Source organism: Mercenaria mercenaria, unplaced genomic scaffold (assembly GCF_021730395.1).
Source record: "Mercenaria mercenaria strain notata unplaced genomic scaffold, MADL_Memer_1 contig_926, whole genome shotgun sequence".
Lineage (NCBI taxonomy): Eukaryota > Metazoa > Mollusca > Bivalvia > Venerida > Veneridae > Mercenaria > Mercenaria mercenaria.
This window is the reverse complement of record NW_026463842.1, coordinates 1-18,279: the sequence shown is the minus strand read 5'-3', so window position 1 is coordinate 18,279 and position 18,279 is coordinate 1. Positions and strand designations below refer to the sequence as shown.

At 35.0% G+C, this 18,279-nt stretch overlaps 1 protein-coding gene across 1 annotated transcript in view; it reads right to left on the bottom strand.

Moving 5' to 3' along the window:
• The window catches only part of LOC128554992 (fibrillin-1-like), a gene marked incomplete at its 5' end in the record, with an annotated part of 61,005 nt that extends 44,026 nt beyond the window's left edge, over nucleotides 1-16,979 (bottom strand). The window contains 8 exons of the mRNA XM_053536334.1: nucleotides 6,991-7,160; nucleotides 7,672-7,781; nucleotides 9,859-10,020; nucleotides 13,380-13,459; nucleotides 13,870-14,028; nucleotides 14,885-15,028; nucleotides 15,548-15,765; nucleotides 16,891-16,979. Of these exons, the coding sequence (XP_053392309.1) occupies nucleotides 6,991-7,160; nucleotides 7,672-7,781; nucleotides 9,859-10,020; nucleotides 13,380-13,459; nucleotides 13,870-14,028; nucleotides 14,885-15,028; nucleotides 15,548-15,765; nucleotides 16,891-16,979 (1,132 nt within the window). The remainder of the gene's footprint in view (nucleotides 1-6,990; nucleotides 7,161-7,671; nucleotides 7,782-9,858; nucleotides 10,021-13,379; nucleotides 13,460-13,869; nucleotides 14,029-14,884; nucleotides 15,029-15,547; nucleotides 15,766-16,890) is intronic.
• Between the last annotated feature and the right edge of the window lie 1,300 nt (nucleotides 16,980-18,279).

The window sequence follows — 18,279 nt, the reverse complement described above, 5'->3', positions numbered from 1 at the left end:
CCGATCAATAAAATGCACTTATGCGTCTCTCAATGAGAGCAATAAACTTCGTATAAATGCATACCAATGCACCGTGTATAAATTAATAGTTGCTGTTGTGATAGTTTGTCGTAAAAGACACGAATAGTTTATATTCTCCTTTCTTTGTATGGATATTTTCCCGCCTTAATTTCAGGGTTTTATATAATCTTTGCTCCAAATCACGATTTATTCTTGAATATTGTTCCCGCCTAAATTATGATTACATAAAATGTCTTTTAACTAAATTGTAACTCCTTATTTCATGTTTTTCATGTTGGCGCCGAAACTAATGTCACGTGATTTTCCTGTATATAAGTAAGATAATTTGGTTGTTCAGGGCTCGATATTGTATGAAAACTTAAAGCTTGTGACTAAAGGAATTATTTGTGGAATTATTTGTGAAATGAAAAGCAATGTGGATATTTAAAAGTGGTGAAATTCTTTAGTTATTAAAAATTGGATTTAAACTGAAATTGTGATTGTGTTTTCACTAAAGTTATTCCAGTGTGGTTAAATTCGCCACATTGTTTGGTCCCGCGAACCGGATAACATCATTAAAACATATGGAATATAACAAGGATTATTCTAAACAAGGAGAACTCATGGATATAAAAAAACAACTCGATCCAGATAAGTAGAGAACATTTTATCTGTGATTGTGCACTTTTGTGATTATCATGGCAAATCTTACCTATTTAAAAGGGGTTAGAACCCGATACAGGAACATTCTAAATAATTCCCTCGACGAAGCAAAAGAACTGTTGTTTGCTGAACTAGGTGAAATTGATATAGAACAGCAAATCGCAAAAGTTGTGAAATACATTGAGAAAATTAAGTCGTATAATGATAAATTAGAGTGTCAAAGTGAAAAGTTAGCAGCTGCATTGGAAGTAGCAGACCATGATCAAACGGAGAAAATAGTGAGTGATGATTGTGCGCTGTGTTCTGCGGCTATGAAATTCTATTTGGATCTAAAGGAGTTCAAGAGCAAACTGGAATCTGCGAAACAAAAACAGGATGTGAAACCAACTGTTTCACAAACTGAAACAAATGAAGTGCTAATAAAATTACAACAAGATATGCAGAATCTTATTGCAACACAAATGAAACAACAACATCAAGAGTTTGTTTACAAGCAAGAAAGGAAACAAGAAGAGAAAAGATCAGTGAAACTTCCGAAGCTGGAAATGACATCATTCGGAGGTGACAAAACTAAGTGGGTGTATTTCTGGGATTCCTTTCAAAGTTCCGTTCCTAACAACAGTCACATTTCAAACGTGGAGAAATTCAATTATCTTAAATCCAAATTGTTTGGAGAGGCTAGAAGAGCAGTAGCAGGAATAGCATTATCTAGTGAAAACTATACGATGGCTGTTGACATTCTGAAAGACAGATTTGGTAATACCCAAGAAATTGTTGACCTTCATTACAACCAGCTGATCAATCTATTTCCAGCAACCAACAAAGTGGGCAGTTTGAGATTATTCTTAGACAACGTCGAGAAACATCTCGAAGTCATGAATCAAAACATAGATCAAGATGTATTCGTCTCCATGTTCCGCTCAAAGCTACCAGAGGAAGTACTAGTGCAATTAGAGATTCAAAATGGAGCAGATAAGAAATGGTCCGTTAGAACACTGACCCATAGATTGAGTGATTATGTCATAGCTCGTGAACGTGCAGAAAAAAGGAATAGAAACCAAAACAATCGGACAACGGATCAAGCAACAAGTAATGTATTTACAAAGCCAAATAGATTAAAGAAACAAGTTCCAACTTGAAGTGATGGTAATTCCCGGTATTACAATTCTTCTGCACAGGCTCTTATGTCAACCAATGGGAAGCACAATCCAACAAAGACAAAGGAAAGGCAAGAAACATACTCTACAAAGTGTCGTTACTGCCAGAAAGAGCATTGGAGTGACAAATGTCAAACTTACAAAACTCTTGGGCACAAGTCAAAAGATTGTAGGGCAAACAAAAGAGGTGTATACTGCGGTGCAATTAATTCCCATCACAGAAGCTTTTGTCCTGAAAAATTTGGATTAAAGTCGAGTGTTCAACTTGCTGACGAGATGACCGAATCGCCGCAGAGAGAAAATACTGACGAAATTAGTGAAGCACATGCTCTTATTTCTTCAAACGAAATGGTACGTATGCAAACAGCAAAAACGGAGGTAGTAAATCCAGACAGCTCAGCAGCAATGACTACAAGGTTATTGATGGATTCCGGATCTCAAAGAACGTATATAACTGAAAAGCTAGCTGCGAAACTGGGATTAAAAGGTCATGATGAGCAAGAGTTAAGACTAGCTACCTTTGGCAGTGAGAATTCAAAAGTGATTAAAACGAAATCTACAAATTCAAATCTGAAACTGAATAACGGGAGCTACATGACTATTAGTGCTAACATAGTACGTACTATCAATGGAACGATACATAGAAATTCTATACCACAATCGCTGTCATACCAGTTGAATGATTTGATGCACAGTGTAGAACTGGCAGAAACAATTCCGTTAGAGCGTGAATCTTCTACCATAGGAATATTAATTGGCAATGACTATTATCTAGATATTGTTCTTCCCAACAGACTAGAGTTTCAACTAGGCTTATACTTGCTTGCTTCCAAACTTGGATGGATGCTCACTGGACGCGCAAATAGCACGACGCAAACAAATTCAGAAGTGAATATGCTGATTATGACATACGGCAACGATGTAACAAGAAACAGTGTATTTTCAAGCCTGGATTCATCGATGCAAACGCAGCCCAACTTTGAGGACTTTTGGAACCTAGAGTTAATCGGAATAACCGATAATCTTCATAGAAGCAATGACGAAATCTCATTGCGAAAGTTCAAGAAAACAGTTAAGTTTGAAGACGGGCGCTACCAAGTTACCTAGCCTTGACCCGAAGAAGAGACCAATCTACCTAAGAATAAGCAACTTGCCATGGGACGATTAAAGTCTGCCGTTTCACGCTTACGTAGCAAACCGGAGTTGATAGAAAAGTGTAACAATGTCATTGAGGATCAGCTTACCAAAGGCATCATTGAAAAGGTAGATCATAAACAGCAAGATGGACCGTTTCATTATCTCCCTCATCAACCAGTCATTACTCCACAGAAAAACACCACAAAACTTCGAGTAGTGTATGATGCATCGGCGAAAACTAGAAAAAAGAATGTGAGTTTGAATGAATGTCTCTATCGAGGACCTGTGACTTTACAAGATCTTTGTGGGATGCTGATGCGATTTCGGCTACATCAAGTTGCTTTAATAGCTGATATTGAAAAGGCTTTCTTGCAGATCGGAATACAAACAGACCAGAGAGATGTCAAACGATTTTTATGGTTTAAAGACTACACCAAGCTAATTCTTGATGCTTCAAATATTCAAGAGTACAGAATCTTCCGTATGCCTTTCGGGATCATTTCCAGCCCATTCCTACTCGGAGCAACAATCCAACATCATCTAGATACATACCAGAACAAAATTGCCAAAACTTTTAAAGACAATATCTATGTGGACAACCTGATTACGGGCACAAATAGTGACTATGACAGCATCAAATTCTACAAATAGGCTAAGGAAATGTTTAGAAGGGCATCTATGAATTTACGAGAGTGGGGTTCAAATAGTGAGATTTTCAACGCATATCTACCCGAGGAAGTCAAAGTTGATACTGAATCTTTGACAGTTCTTGGTCTTAGTTGGAACCCGAACAATGACACAATTTCATTGAAACCAGCTAAAACAGTGATGAAGTAACTAAACGAAACATACTGAAAAGAGTTGCCGCTTGGCATATTTTCTCCCGTTCTGATTAAGGGCAAGATTCTGATGCAGAGGCTCTGCAGCAATCAGATGGCATGGGATGATGTCATACCACAAGAATTTGAAAATGAGTTGACTGAACTCAAGAAAGATATGGAAAAAGGTTTCCAGCATAAAGATTCCTAGATGTGTTACTAAAGAAGAGAATAGCGGAAGTGACAAAGGAAGCTACAGTCTTATGTGTTTTTGTGACGCCTCAGAAAAGGCAATTTATCTACGTCATGCTGTAATTGAGTTGATTTACGCCAAGTCACGATTAGTTCCTTTGAAAACCACCTCAATACTAGATTGGAACTGTTAGGCGTTTTGATCGGTGTCAGGTGTATGAAGTTTGTTCAACGTCAGTTGGTGCTCGACATATCACAGAAATACATATTCACAGACTCGAAGTGTGTCCTGAACTGGATTAACTCTGTGAAGGACTAAATTGTGTTTGTGAAAAACAGAGTCAGTGAAATTAATGAAAGTGGTGATTTCCATTTCGCGTATGTTAAATCAGAAGAAAATCCAGCAGACGTTGCGACACGTGGTACCAGTGCAGACAATTTAGAGACCCTTGGACTATGGTGGCATGGACCTAACAGGTTTAACGAAACAAAAGAGACATGGCAAGTTGATTGGAATCTAAGGAAAACAGAAAGTGTTGTGTACACATCAAATATTGGAGAGTATTGTTGTGAAAGTCATCAAGTCGGGAGCAATGTCAATGTGAAAGAATTACCCATTGCTCCATTTGAGATTGACCACACATCATATACTTCGATTACAAAACTGACCAGAGTTACTGCATTTGCAAAACTTTTCATCGCGAAATAAGAAGAACAAAGAACGGGCTAAAAAGGCCCTCTCACAACCGAAGAACTTGCAGAAGCAGAAAACAGTTGGATTAAATACATACAACAATAACATTTTGGTGATGTGATATATTCAATAGAACAGAGAAAAAGGAACACACTGCAACGTCAATTAAATTTGTATATTGACGGCACTGATCTCTTACGATGAGGTCGTTTACATAATGCCGAATTAAGCGAAGGTTCCAGATTTGCAATTTTGTTGCCAAAACATGACCGACTCACCATTTTGTTAGTAGAGAAGCATCACAAACAATTACACCATTGCGGGGTTTCTCAAACATTCAGCACGCAGTATACGGTACATATTTTGGATACCACAGGGACGTGCAACGGTTAAATCTACTCTTCGCAATTGTAGAATTTGTAGACGTCACGAGGGTGGTCCTTACAAGCCACCGGCGATGCCACTAATCCCAAAATCACGTGTGACAGAATCCCCTCCGTTTATGTACACTGGACTAGATTATTTTGGTCCATTGTATACCAGATCGTTAGATGGAAAATCAAAAGTATGGCTGTGTTTATTTACTTGTATGGTTACTCGGGCAGTTCACCTTGAAACTCAAAATGCCGGGTTATGAGTGCGACTATTGTAATAGAAGTTACAAGCAGAAGAGAAATTTAAAGAGACACATGAACGAAAAACATTTGTGTTCTTCTTATTAGGAATGTACTGAAGACGGTTGTTCTGCAAAATTCATTAGGAGGAGTTATTTGTGGCCACATCTTGTTTCAAAACATGGATACACTAAATGTGACGCTAGGGCGAAGACATTATACACAAGACCAGCTAACAGGGATTATGCGCAGGACGGTTACTATGAAGATGTTTCATCAGATGATATATATCAAATATCTTTTCTGATGGTGAAGATGTTGTTACACCTGATGATGTGATACTGGATTTTGACACGACTCTGGTAAATAATGAGAATACAGGTATTAATGAATCTGGTAATGAAGTGCATGATATGATGTGTAGTGATTCTCAGGATGATGTGTGTGCTAATGAAGGTCGTGTAATGCAACAGGAAGTGGATGCACAGAGTGATGTTGGTGATGTGCAGCCGTGCTATAGTGATATAAGTAGTGTGCATAGTGATGTTGGTGGGTGCATTCTGGGAAAAGGAGCACTGTGGATCAAATTAAAGGCAGTGGTATAGTTTTGGCGGAGCATCGAGCGATAGCAGTCGAAGTACGGCCATAGATGTTATTGAAATTAGCAGCGACGAAGATGAAAATGGAGTCGAAAGACATACGCTAGAAACGAGAGTTGAAGTCTTGACGAGAACAGGACTTAAATGTACCACACATCGTGATTGGCAACCGATATGCAGCACTGTTAGATATGAAGATGATTATTGGACTTACGTTATGAAACAATGAGAACTGTACTGTGAAGAAACACGTCTATGCAGAACTTTAATCATACATTGTTTACAAAGTTATTGTGATTTAAAGACTGTTTAGTTATTTTGTAATTATCTCTATGCAAATACTTAAGTCTCTATTTACCGCTCCTGTTAGAAGTGTCGTAAAAGACACGAATAGTTTATATTCTCCTTTCTTTGTATGGATATTTTCCCGCCTTAATTTCAGGGTTTTGTATAATCTTTGCTCCAAATCACGATTTATTCTTGAATATTGTTCCCGCCTAAATTATGATTACATAAAATGCCTTTTAACTAAATTGTAACTCCTTATTTCATGTTTTTCATGTTGGCGCCAAAACTAATGTCACGTGATTTTCCTGTATATAAGTAAGATATTTGGTTGTTCAGAGCTCGATATTGTATGAAAACTTAAAGCTTGTGACTAAAGGAATTATTTATGGAATTATTTGTGAAATGAAAAGCAAAGTGGTGAAAATTCTTTGGTTATTAAAAATTAGATTTAAACTGAAATTGTGATTGTGTTTTCACTAAAATTATTCCAGTGAGGTTAAATTCACCACATAGTTTATAATATTAGCAGACTCGGTTTGATTGAGTCTGTTCATGAGAGGTAATGGAAAGTGCAGCAACCCCGCCAAAAGCTCTTTACAAAGGTAAATGTCATTTTGTATAATTAACAAATGAGGACGTAATGAGTTTAATAAACGGGTATATATTTTCAATTTTGTATCAGAATATCCAATTTAAGTAAGGCGAAATTTAAGATGAAAATTGTACATGAGATATTGTTTTCGCATGATAGAACAGTATGTGTTTTTATAAGATGTACAAATAATGTAGTTTGTTCATTCACGAAGTTTATAAATATAAAACAAATACCGTTGTGTATAGAAGATCTTAAGAATGTTACTGTTACGTTTCCATCTGATTTTGTTGGTGCGGATTTGTTGAAGACATTTTGTTGGAATTTTTGTACCCATTCTATTAGAACTGACTCTCCAATATGCAAGACATACGTGATGTTCACTGTTGCATAGTCACTGTTTTCTCTGCAAATTCAACATACAAATGTCCCGATCATTCTTATTATAGTAATTATTTGATATATTAATACTTATGTTTCTTGCCTTATCGTAAGTTAAAAATTCTTGTCTTATCGTAAGAAAGCGCAAGAAAGATTTTTGCATTCTACATGCAATTTTCAGTCATCTCTGGGAACCTCGAGTTTTTCTATACAATATTTTACACACACATAGAAGTTAAATTGCTATAAGATATATTAACAACATGCTACCGAAGGTAAAGAATCTTTTCATAACATGCTACATCTGCAAATGCTTATATTGCGCAGATAATTGCTCTTCGCATGTAGCATTATACTGGTTTATATAGATTAACTCTAATACAAATATTAGCACATATCTGTCATTCATTCTCTTAATAGGGAAACTTATTATAATAAATAAAACTGTAAAATATATTGTAGCGAGACAGCAAACTTATATTCATATCACGCTTATTTCTTTGTAATGGAATAAAGTATTAAAGTAACATACTTACACTATAGTAGTATTTAAGATTTCTACACTTTGAAATATATCATGCATTGGCGGATTTTCCTTTTGGAAACTCTCAATGCTGCGTCTTCGACTTAAAAACAACGTTGAAATCTATAGAGAAAAGGATTTGTTTAGATTTTTAGCGTTCATGCAAAGCTACCGAACATTTTTCGTTATTGTACTATTTTTTGTTGTATTCAAATGCATTTCGATTTCATATGTAACGCCTTAAAACTTGTTTGTACATATGATAATTGTTACATTTTTCTTAAATGGCAACAAAAGTATCTGTTAAATCGACTTACCGTTTTATTTAAGAAATTTCTTATTGTTTTCTGTTCAACAGTTGACTGAAACCATAGGAATGAGATCTGGCCGATATACTGGAATTTACCTTAGAAACGAAAACAGTCATCTATATAAACATGTTGATAATCATTAAAAGTATATTCATAGAACCAAATTTCATATCTAAATACATTGTACATTAACAATTACTTCAAATAGTGTATGTAAACATAAAATTAACACGTTTGTATGTATTAACAGTACTAAGTAATAGGTTTAAAATAGTACACACTGTATACATGTATAAGTAAATGTGTACTTCCACTGAAAAGCTGGTTGTTGTTTTTTCAACAATCAATTGTAACTGCATGTCATTTAACTATAAATGTAGCTCTATATGCAAACTTAATTTATTTATTTGCTACAGTTAAATATATGTGATGAGGATTTGAAACATTTGAAGTAAACATCTAAAAATAAAATATTTTAGTGAAAGATAGCCATTGGGTATCTTTAAGTAAAATATCACACAGTAAGGGAGTAAATGTTATACATTGAAAGAGCAGAGCTAACAATATCTGAATAACATTTTTAAATGTTTTAAATTCAGGAGTTTGTTCTGTAGTTGTGTACTAATTAATTTTAAAACTTGCGTCTGTATTTCTTGCTTGGTAATATAAAATTTCAAGTTACGGAATATTTTATTTAAAGATACTAAACATTAAAAAAAAAAAAACACTGTGTAACTATGATGAAGTTATCTTTAATTAAGCAGAAAAAAAGCAGGAGACATATTCTTACATTCTGGCAGTCTAGTCGTTTTCTTCAATATGTAATATTGCATGTAATATAAAAGGAATATGACACGGGCAAATGTTTTCTCAATCTTATCTAGCGCCGACGAGTTGATGAAACTTCAGTTATCGTTTTCACCGTAAATCGTATCTAAATCTTTTCAAGTAATTGACCGCGCCCACAGGCACGGAGTATTTGTGATGGCTTTTTGTGAGTGCATTGTATGTCGTAAATGACGATTTTATCCTTTCGATGTGAAAAATTTCCAATTTTTATTTTTAATGTCTGACCAGGCCCATAATAATGGCATCAGATTTAAAAACACAAACGAGAAAAATAAGTTTCATTAGAAGAAACGAAACAGGAAATAAAGAGCAGAAAAAACCCCATCTTTTTTAATTTGATGAATGCGCCAGAAAGGAATAGTTCCGATGAGTGTGTTTTTCCATAAAGTCTAAAACATGTGAATGTGCATGTCTCAAGCACAAGCCGATGCTTACCAATATTATTTTAAATGTAAGCGTATCCAAATATTTTGTTCGGTGTGTTGTATTTATTACCGTTTCCATAATAATATGCAAACGTTACGCGCAAATAACCTATCTGCGCATTTTGTAAATCACACAGCACAAATAACCAATTTGCAGTTAGCTCAACGATTGATAAGTAACGGCCTTGATAACATCTTGGCTAAGTTTGAAACGCAGTCATTTCAGATGAACATCTAAGTCACAAGACTGCATTAAAGAACGACCTTGTGTACACAGTACACTTCATTTAATATACCGAAATTAAGAATAATTTTCAAGGTCATTTTCGCATATGGGTTATGATCAGTCAATAAATTGGTCATTTAAGATAACAATAAAAATTCTTCTAACACATTTCTTTTCTCCTACATTCATGAAATCCCACCAGACTGTCTGTTTGCTTAGGGTATACAACCAAGACACCAGCATCGTTATATCTACTCCTGTTCTACCAATACTACATACGCTGCTTTATTTGACGCGGAACTTCATTTTGCTGCATTTTACAGCAACTTTTATAATTGTATATAAAGCATTGATCGACGAGATATAATATACTTCAATATAGAACTTACCTTGACATCTGTACTTTTCGTACGTGTTATTACCGAGCCTCTGTGACGTTCTACCTGTAGGACATTTACAATTCCAAGATCCGATGGTATTGTCACATGAACCATGCACACAACGTTCGTCTGTGCTGTTACTTCTCCTAAAATCGGTGCATTCATCGGTATCTAAAATAATTGATTAAGTCCAGCTTACATATGTTGCATTCTTGTTTTTCTTTACATATATACAGATGCAAGTCATTGAAAGTTAGGCTGCAGAAGACGCTGGTGGTTACCTGTCGTACTGTTTCGAAATATTTATGAACTGACAATCATAAACTGATGACTGACTCAGATTAAACTACGTAGGAAAATAAATAAACATACATTTAACATATAGTGATTATTACATGTGTTCATTATCGCACTCTCAGCTCATATGGTTTATCTTTAGCCAATATAAATATCTACGTAGACACTCTCACCTTCACAAAATTTATCAGTAGGTTGCAGCTTGTGGAAACCTTGTCTACACATACAGTGTGTAGAACCGTTGTATTGTCTGCAGATAGTCGTTTCGTTATGACATCCACCCCCATTTGAAAGCTTACACAACATGTTATCAGAATCTGTAAAAATGTAAATTGGCTTGATGATTGGAAAAGTGTATTTGTATTCGGATTCTTCGTCTTTTTCAACAATTTTTCATTCATAAACGACGATGTCGATTTGTAGCAGTAAGCGCATTGACCGACATTATAATGCTGTCTAGGCTACTTAGGCGGTAGGCAATAAATGAAATGCTTCTTTTCTTCATTATTCTCATAGTAAAGTAAGAAGACCCACGTATCTTGAAAATCAAGAGTTGTTAATGAAGTTGTAATTTTGATAGACTTTAATTTACGACCTTTGCTTCTATTGTTAAAGATAAAGAATTAATCGAGCACTATGATGAATGTCAATAAAATTAAATTAGAAAAAAAGACTTCATGAGTGTTATATGTTAAATGCGGACACGTCACAGATTTAAAGGAAACATCTAGTTATAAGTCAAATACAGACATACCTGAAAAATTCTTCCGAGAATAAGAAAACTAGTAGAAAAAATCATCTTGCGCAAATGTCTGTCCTCATTGCAATAAGTAAGGTGATACATTTCAGCAGAAAGTACCCAAGAAAGCGTAAACAATGGTTGTTTTTGACAAAACTATCTGTTTGCTACTTTTTCCCACAGTTACCAGTGAAAGTGATGACGAATTTATTTACAATATATCGGATTCTTGATTATAATAAACATGAACAGGTTGCTGACGTGTTTGATGGAAACTGATTTTCTGCACAATAATTGTCCTGAAAAATTTAAAGTAGCTATACTGACCATTGAACATTCTGCTATTAATCAATGTCGCATTGAAATTATTCGATGTTATAGCGCTCTTTTCCACAAGTTCGTTAATGACGTTTTCAAGTATGTTTACATTGACAACTTCTCCCATTCGTAAATTAAATATGACATTGACAACATCAGCACTGCAAAAAGATAGTTCACTCCATTAATATCTGATTTGTCCTTAACCGGGTGATATTTAATGGAAAGCATTGATAAATGGATACTAAATTATCAGTATACATGTAAAAAAAGAACCTAAGTCGTAATAAAATTTCAGCGGTTACATTAGACAAAATCCAAATCATTTATGACTAGATGTGTGTCCATAGGACACAGGTGCCTCCCCCCTCCTGCCACTGTAACATGGTTGAATGACTCAGGTTAAACAATTTTTAAGATGTTTGCAACACAAACTTTTAAGAACGTTATGTGTATTTTTCACTTAATTGGCCATAACTCTGGCCTAGCTGAGTAAAGTCCAAAAGAGAACACTTCATAGGCTATAAAACAATCCTCTTAATGTTTTATGATTCTAGGTCAAGTACATTTTAACATACATGTTTCACAAACTTTTTTTTTCTGAGTAAGTCTGGACAAGAAGTCTGGTCTTGTGTAGTGAAATAATGACTGTAGGTAAAATATTTTCGGAGCTACGCGCGACAAAACATTAAAATGACAATTTTTCCTAGGTCAGGGGCCGTAACTCCTACAATACTGAATAAATCCGGACACGAAACCTCAGGTGCACAACTGCACATGCTGACCAACATTCCTGCAAACTTTGGTGACTCTACTTCAAATACTTTTGGAGCTACGCGCGACACAACATTAAAATGACCGATGTTTTACTAAGTCAGGGGCCACAACTCCTACACGACTGAACAAATCCGGACGCGAAACCCCAGGTGCACAACTGCACATGCTGACCAACATTCCTGTAAACTTTGGTGACTCTACGTCAAATACTTTTGGAGCTACGCGCGACACAACATTAAAATAACCAGTTTTTAACTAAATCAGGGGCCATAACTCCTACATGACTGAATGAATCCGGACGCAAAACCCCAAGTGCACAACTGCACATGCTGACCAACATTCCTGTAAACTTTGGTGACTCTACGTCAAATACTTTTGGAGCTACGCGCGACACAACATTAAAATGATCAATTTTGTACTAAGTAAGGGGCCATAACTCCTACGCGTCTGAATGAATCCGGACGCGAAACCCCAGGTGCACAACTACACATGCTGATCAAAATTCCTGTAAAGTTTTGTGACTCTACGTTAAATACTTTTGGAGCTAGGCGCGACACTGCATTCTCGGACGGACACGGAATGACGGAAGGAAAAGAGCAAATCTATATGCCACCACCACTCAACACTAAAATGACCAATTCTTCCAAAATCAGGGGCCATAACTCCTACACGACTGAATGAATCCAGACGCGAAACCCCAGGTGCACAACTACACATACTGACCAACATTCCTGTAAAGTTTTTTGACTCTACGTCAAATACTTTTGGAGCTAGGCGCGACACTACATTCTCGGACGGACGGACGAAAGGACGGACGGAAAAGAGCAAATCTATATGCCCCCACTCATGGGGGGGTGGGGGGGGGGCATAAAAATGTTATGCATAGATAATTATCTTCACCATTAATGTCTTACGAACATATTCTAAAGCAAGCCTACCTCTTCAATTGTTGCACAATATTAACCTCAACGAGAAGACTCTTTACAGGGACTTTATACATGTTTGCTTCCTGGGACGACGTTTGAAACAAATCCCATATCTGAAGATGATGAATAGTGAAATTGGTGAAACCACAGAAGATCGCTCATTTTTTAGTGAGATAACAAATAAAAGCCCGTCTTCAGTTTATCTAGCTGAAACATACTTGTATAAAAATAGCTTTATCTATGTACACGTATGTCATGGTAAATGAGTGCTTTGGAAGTTTGATTGCAATAACAACAAAGATAATATTTCTTGTAATATATATTGTAGAATTTGATTTGCCTGAGATAATTAAATAACAATATACTTGTTTCTAGATTCTGCATGAATACAAGGAAAAGAAATAAAGATTTTCCAGTATTTCAAAACTATCTATTATTCACTTTATATAAATAAGTATCAGATTTCTAATTACCGCTTTCGTGAGGGCCGCATCAGTATTAGTGTAGTTTTCTGTCCACTTTATATTTGCCTCTCCAACATAACTATAATTACCTGCATCATTAAGAAAATTAGTCATTATCTTTACTCGGACTTCGGATCAATCACATACACTTCTTATACAAATAAATCACATCGGTTTAATCGTTATAAACATAATATGTACATAAAAACACTGCATCTTAAAAATTAAACAGTTATACCGTGTCATAAGCAGACTGATTCGCACATTTGGGAAACCAGACCGCCAACGAACAGACACATATAAAAATTACGTGCGCTGATTTGACACTTGCAGTGAAATCAAGCATTCGAGCAAACGCCGCCAGTGTTAATTTATGATATACGAATATGCAAACTATCAAGATACTTAATTGTAATTACATAAGAAGTTTTTATGTATCACGTTCATAGAGAAAGCTAGCTAGAGCTAAATTATTCAAAATATGGAGCATTTATGTTACCTTGGCATCTAAATGCACTGTATGTCTCATTGCCCACATACTGCCATTGCCTGCTAGAAGGACACGTGCAGTTCCATGCTCCTACTGTGTTTAGACAGGTACCATGCACGCAACGTACTTCTTTCTCATTTGAAGACATAATAGCACATTCATCTTTATCTGAGTAAAAAGACGATTTATCCTAAAACATGTGTCATGATAGCCAAAATCGTCTCTAAATACGAACAAAAATAGCATTTTGTAAAGATACTTGTAAAACAAAACATTGTTTCAACCACAGCGAACAACTATCTAAAGAAAGAAACGGATGATAGGCTGTTAGTAACTTTTTACATATCACACTTACTAGGTTGGTACTACTGATGAAGAATTTCTTATCACTTTTAACCTGTAGCTTGCTATATTTCTTAAATGAACTAGTCCATCATTCAGTTTGGTTAATACCATTTATTACTCGGAGGGGTTTTCTCTGAAAATCTACTGACTGAATAGCAAACAGTGCAGACCATGATCTTGTTCTGCACTAGTGACAAAGGACAGAATCACTTGCCGCCAGCAGGCTAAAGGGTAAACGTCTTTTATATAGCATAAATATTGGAATAATATAGTCCGTTTAACATAATTATTGGAGTATTAAAGAGTGAGCATAGCTTTATGCAGTTGATGTCTAAATTTCGAGCAGTAACAGGACATATTCTCATATGAAATAATTCTAATGTTATCAATCATAACACAGTCTTAATTAAGGCATTAACTTTGTCAGTTTTATCTATTTGATACTTCAAAGAATAACAACTTCAATGTTTTGCAAATAAATATTATATATCGTGTATGGCTTAAATGTTATCGGGCCAGGCATTACAAGATATCATAGATTATTTTGTCAACAATACCGAAAAAGAATAAATACGCTAACTGACTACAAATTAATGATTCGTTTGCAAAATGTTTGCAATATCCAATTTCATAATTACTCCCATTTTCCTGTGTGTAATATTATTTAACTACTCGATACCTTCACAAGACTTCTTGTATCGTAGGAAGGGTTTGTAACCAGGATTACACACACATTCAAAACCACCAAACGTGTTTTTGCAAATTGTACTCTTTGTATCACAGTCTGTTCGATTTGGTATCATGCACAATCCGTTTTTTTCAACTGAAATGAAAAAATTGAATTACAGAATTATAATTCCTGCATGTTATTGTTGACTACTTACGGTTCTGTAAAAGTTCACTTATAATTTTGAACAACCGTCGTACAAGAGATAAGTAATTACTGAATGAAGGAATGTGCACAATGAGTCCAAGTCATGAAAAAAGTCTTGCAGCACTTACTGGTTGAATGCTATTGCTATCAGACTGACTCTACTTACCAAATAAAAACATTTGTTCACTTGACCGATCGAGAATGGTACGAATACTCTACTATATCATGAGAAATGATAATGAAAACGATGATTTTCGTAATATTAATAAATAATTGTAAAAAGATAAAACAAGAAGAGACTAGAAAGAAATATTTAAAGAGCTCGTGTATTCAAACCTTTGTTTTTATGGCAAAGATATTTCGAAGCTAACACTAATGCTTGAGCATTCTGAGTGTGGACACAAGAGTCTGTAACGAACACATAAATTGAACGCCTAAACGTGTGTGTACTTATTGTGAATTACGTACCATCATATACGTGAAGATCTGCTGATGCTTGTACCTTTAAATTGCCAATTTCAATTGTTGAAGATTTGTTGGATTCCATATATGATGAAAAGGCGTTTTGCAAAGCTGTTGTTAGCTTTTTAGTATCGGATGTCTCCGTTTCGTTTTTCCGAATGTGGACAATGTATTCTGCTTGTACTTTATTAGATTTACTATCTTCTCTTTTACGACGATTACCACTGTAAATGGTTATTTTTCATACACATATATGTAAAATCATCTTCAGAAAACATATGGTATATTATAGTTAACGAAGTCTTAATCATTCATCCACATAATCATTTATCGTTTCTAACGGCCCGACATTGACAGAGTTTACATTCTGAAATAGATGACTGCGCATGCACCGAGGTAAATGGTGCTATCTTTATAATTGCTTATGTGTCGTACATGACAGTTAGTGTTTTTTTTTTTTTGCTATTTCACATCAAAAGCGTTGAAAGAATGCCGATTTTAACAATTTGAAAACACAATTATTTGACTATGTACAAGTAGAACTTTTTTCTGCAACGAAATTTAATTGTTCCGAGGAAAATAGCTTTGAAATTAATATTATCTAACATGGTTGTATGCTGCATTCTATCTGGAAAATCTCATTATAGAAAACATTTTTACAGGTTAACACAGACTTTTACAGATTTTAACATCCTTCTAGGGAGTATAAAGATATGACTAAGTGACTCTTTATCTCATGATACAAGAGCTGAACGTTGTTTTTCGCGTGCTGTTTTGTTTTTTCCTGGAATGCAATGTGTCATGTAAGTAGGAGTGGGAATGAAATCCTGAATTTGTTTTCAGCATTTCACTTTTATGGCAATTATTTGAAGTCTTTCGAAGGAGAGAGAGAGGGGGGGGGGGGGGCGAGTGCGTGCGGATAGAGTGCGAGACTTGGTGGTCATGAAAATATCAGCAATCTTCCCCTAGAATAAACAAAAATATGCATATTTCTACACTTTTGATCACTTTACAGATACATATTCCAAGCGCTGAAAATTTCACTTCCTGGGCCAGACTAAAGCGTCAGACTTAATTTGAACTGAGAAACACGGATGTTGGTATCCCAAAATATTGCACAAGAATCCATCATTTTAATTGTTGATATTTGATGCTTAAGGTGTTGTTTTAATTTTCAGGAAACTTATAAGAAAATATGTAGTTTAGAAGGAAACTATCATTTGTGCCTTTAAAACAAAAATTAAGTAGATCTAAAGTGACCTGTCTCTGATAAAAGACTGATAACTAATCACATGTATTAACTATTTTACTGTATTTCAACAACATGAATGCAACAAATTTTCACCTACCCCAGAACTAATATGATTCTGATAACTTCGACACTCTTAAAGCCCGGTATTCCTGTAACTCCGTTCGATCCTTTAAATGCTTCTTCAAGCTTAAATAGAAACATAAAAAATATGAAAAATGATATTTGCTGTAGGTTATAACTTTATTGATCAATCTAATAGATCTGTGGCTTCGTTGATTTGCGGTTTGGATAAACAATGATTTTTCTTTCGATAGGATCTGCGTTTGACAGCAAAACTGTTTTTGTATCTTTGAAAACCGTTATAGAGCATTCGCAGCTGTATATGAAGATGTTAATTTTCAAATAATATATATTTCAAGAATGTTTTCACCATATCCCCATAAGTAATATACAAGGTTACGTTACAGCTTTGGGCTGTAAAATTATTGATCAATATATGTTAGATTATACCTAGTACCTATTTGTTTTTATAAACAAAGGTACGAAGTTGTTTTTAAACGCATGCAGATAACCAATATTTCTCAAGAATAGATATATTCATAACATTTTAACCAAACGTGCATAGTTATGAGCATTTAATATTTTCATATAAAAGAAATTTATGTGATCAAGGAAATGTTACTCTTCTTGGAAATGAAGAGCAGAAATATCAAAGGGACATAATAAATTCGATATATTTTTGAGCGTACATGTATTTCATTTTCATATTCAACAGTGATCTGGATTGGTAAACAATGATCCATTATACAGCAGAGTCTATAGCTATAACAGCATCCTTATTCTCTACCCGACTACACTACGTGATCTGAAACAAATATATAAAGAGTACTCCGGATAATCGTTGTATTGACTTGAATTGCAGTTTATAGCTACGCAGTTTTAAGTGTATCCTTATTCTCTACCCGACTACATTACGTGAACTGGAACCATTTTGCGACCTGACATGTTAAGAGTACTCCGGAATATCGGTTTATTGACTTTAACAGCAGAGTTTATAGCTATGCAGTTTTAAGTGCATCCTTATTCTCTACCCGACTATATTACGTGAACTGGAACAATTTTGCGACATGACATATTTAGAGTAATCCGGATTATCGGCGTATTGACTTAGTTCGCTATATGTAATCTTCGTGTAAAGAAACAATATGATCTTTCTTTTCAACCTTTTGAATCCGTCAAAATGCTGAAATGTCTCTGAAATGTTTTTATAAAGTATGAACTTACTAACTGGCAGTACCAGAGAACTATAATTTACACCGATTTTATTTATATCAATTTTTCTCTTTTAGCAGCATACAAACACCAAAGCTTTTTCAAAATATTAGCAGCTGAGTATCGAAAGGAAATTACAGTTACAAGTTTAATACCTCTCTACATCACACAAAGTCATTAGCATTAGCTGTGAATCAGTATTACGCCTAAGATC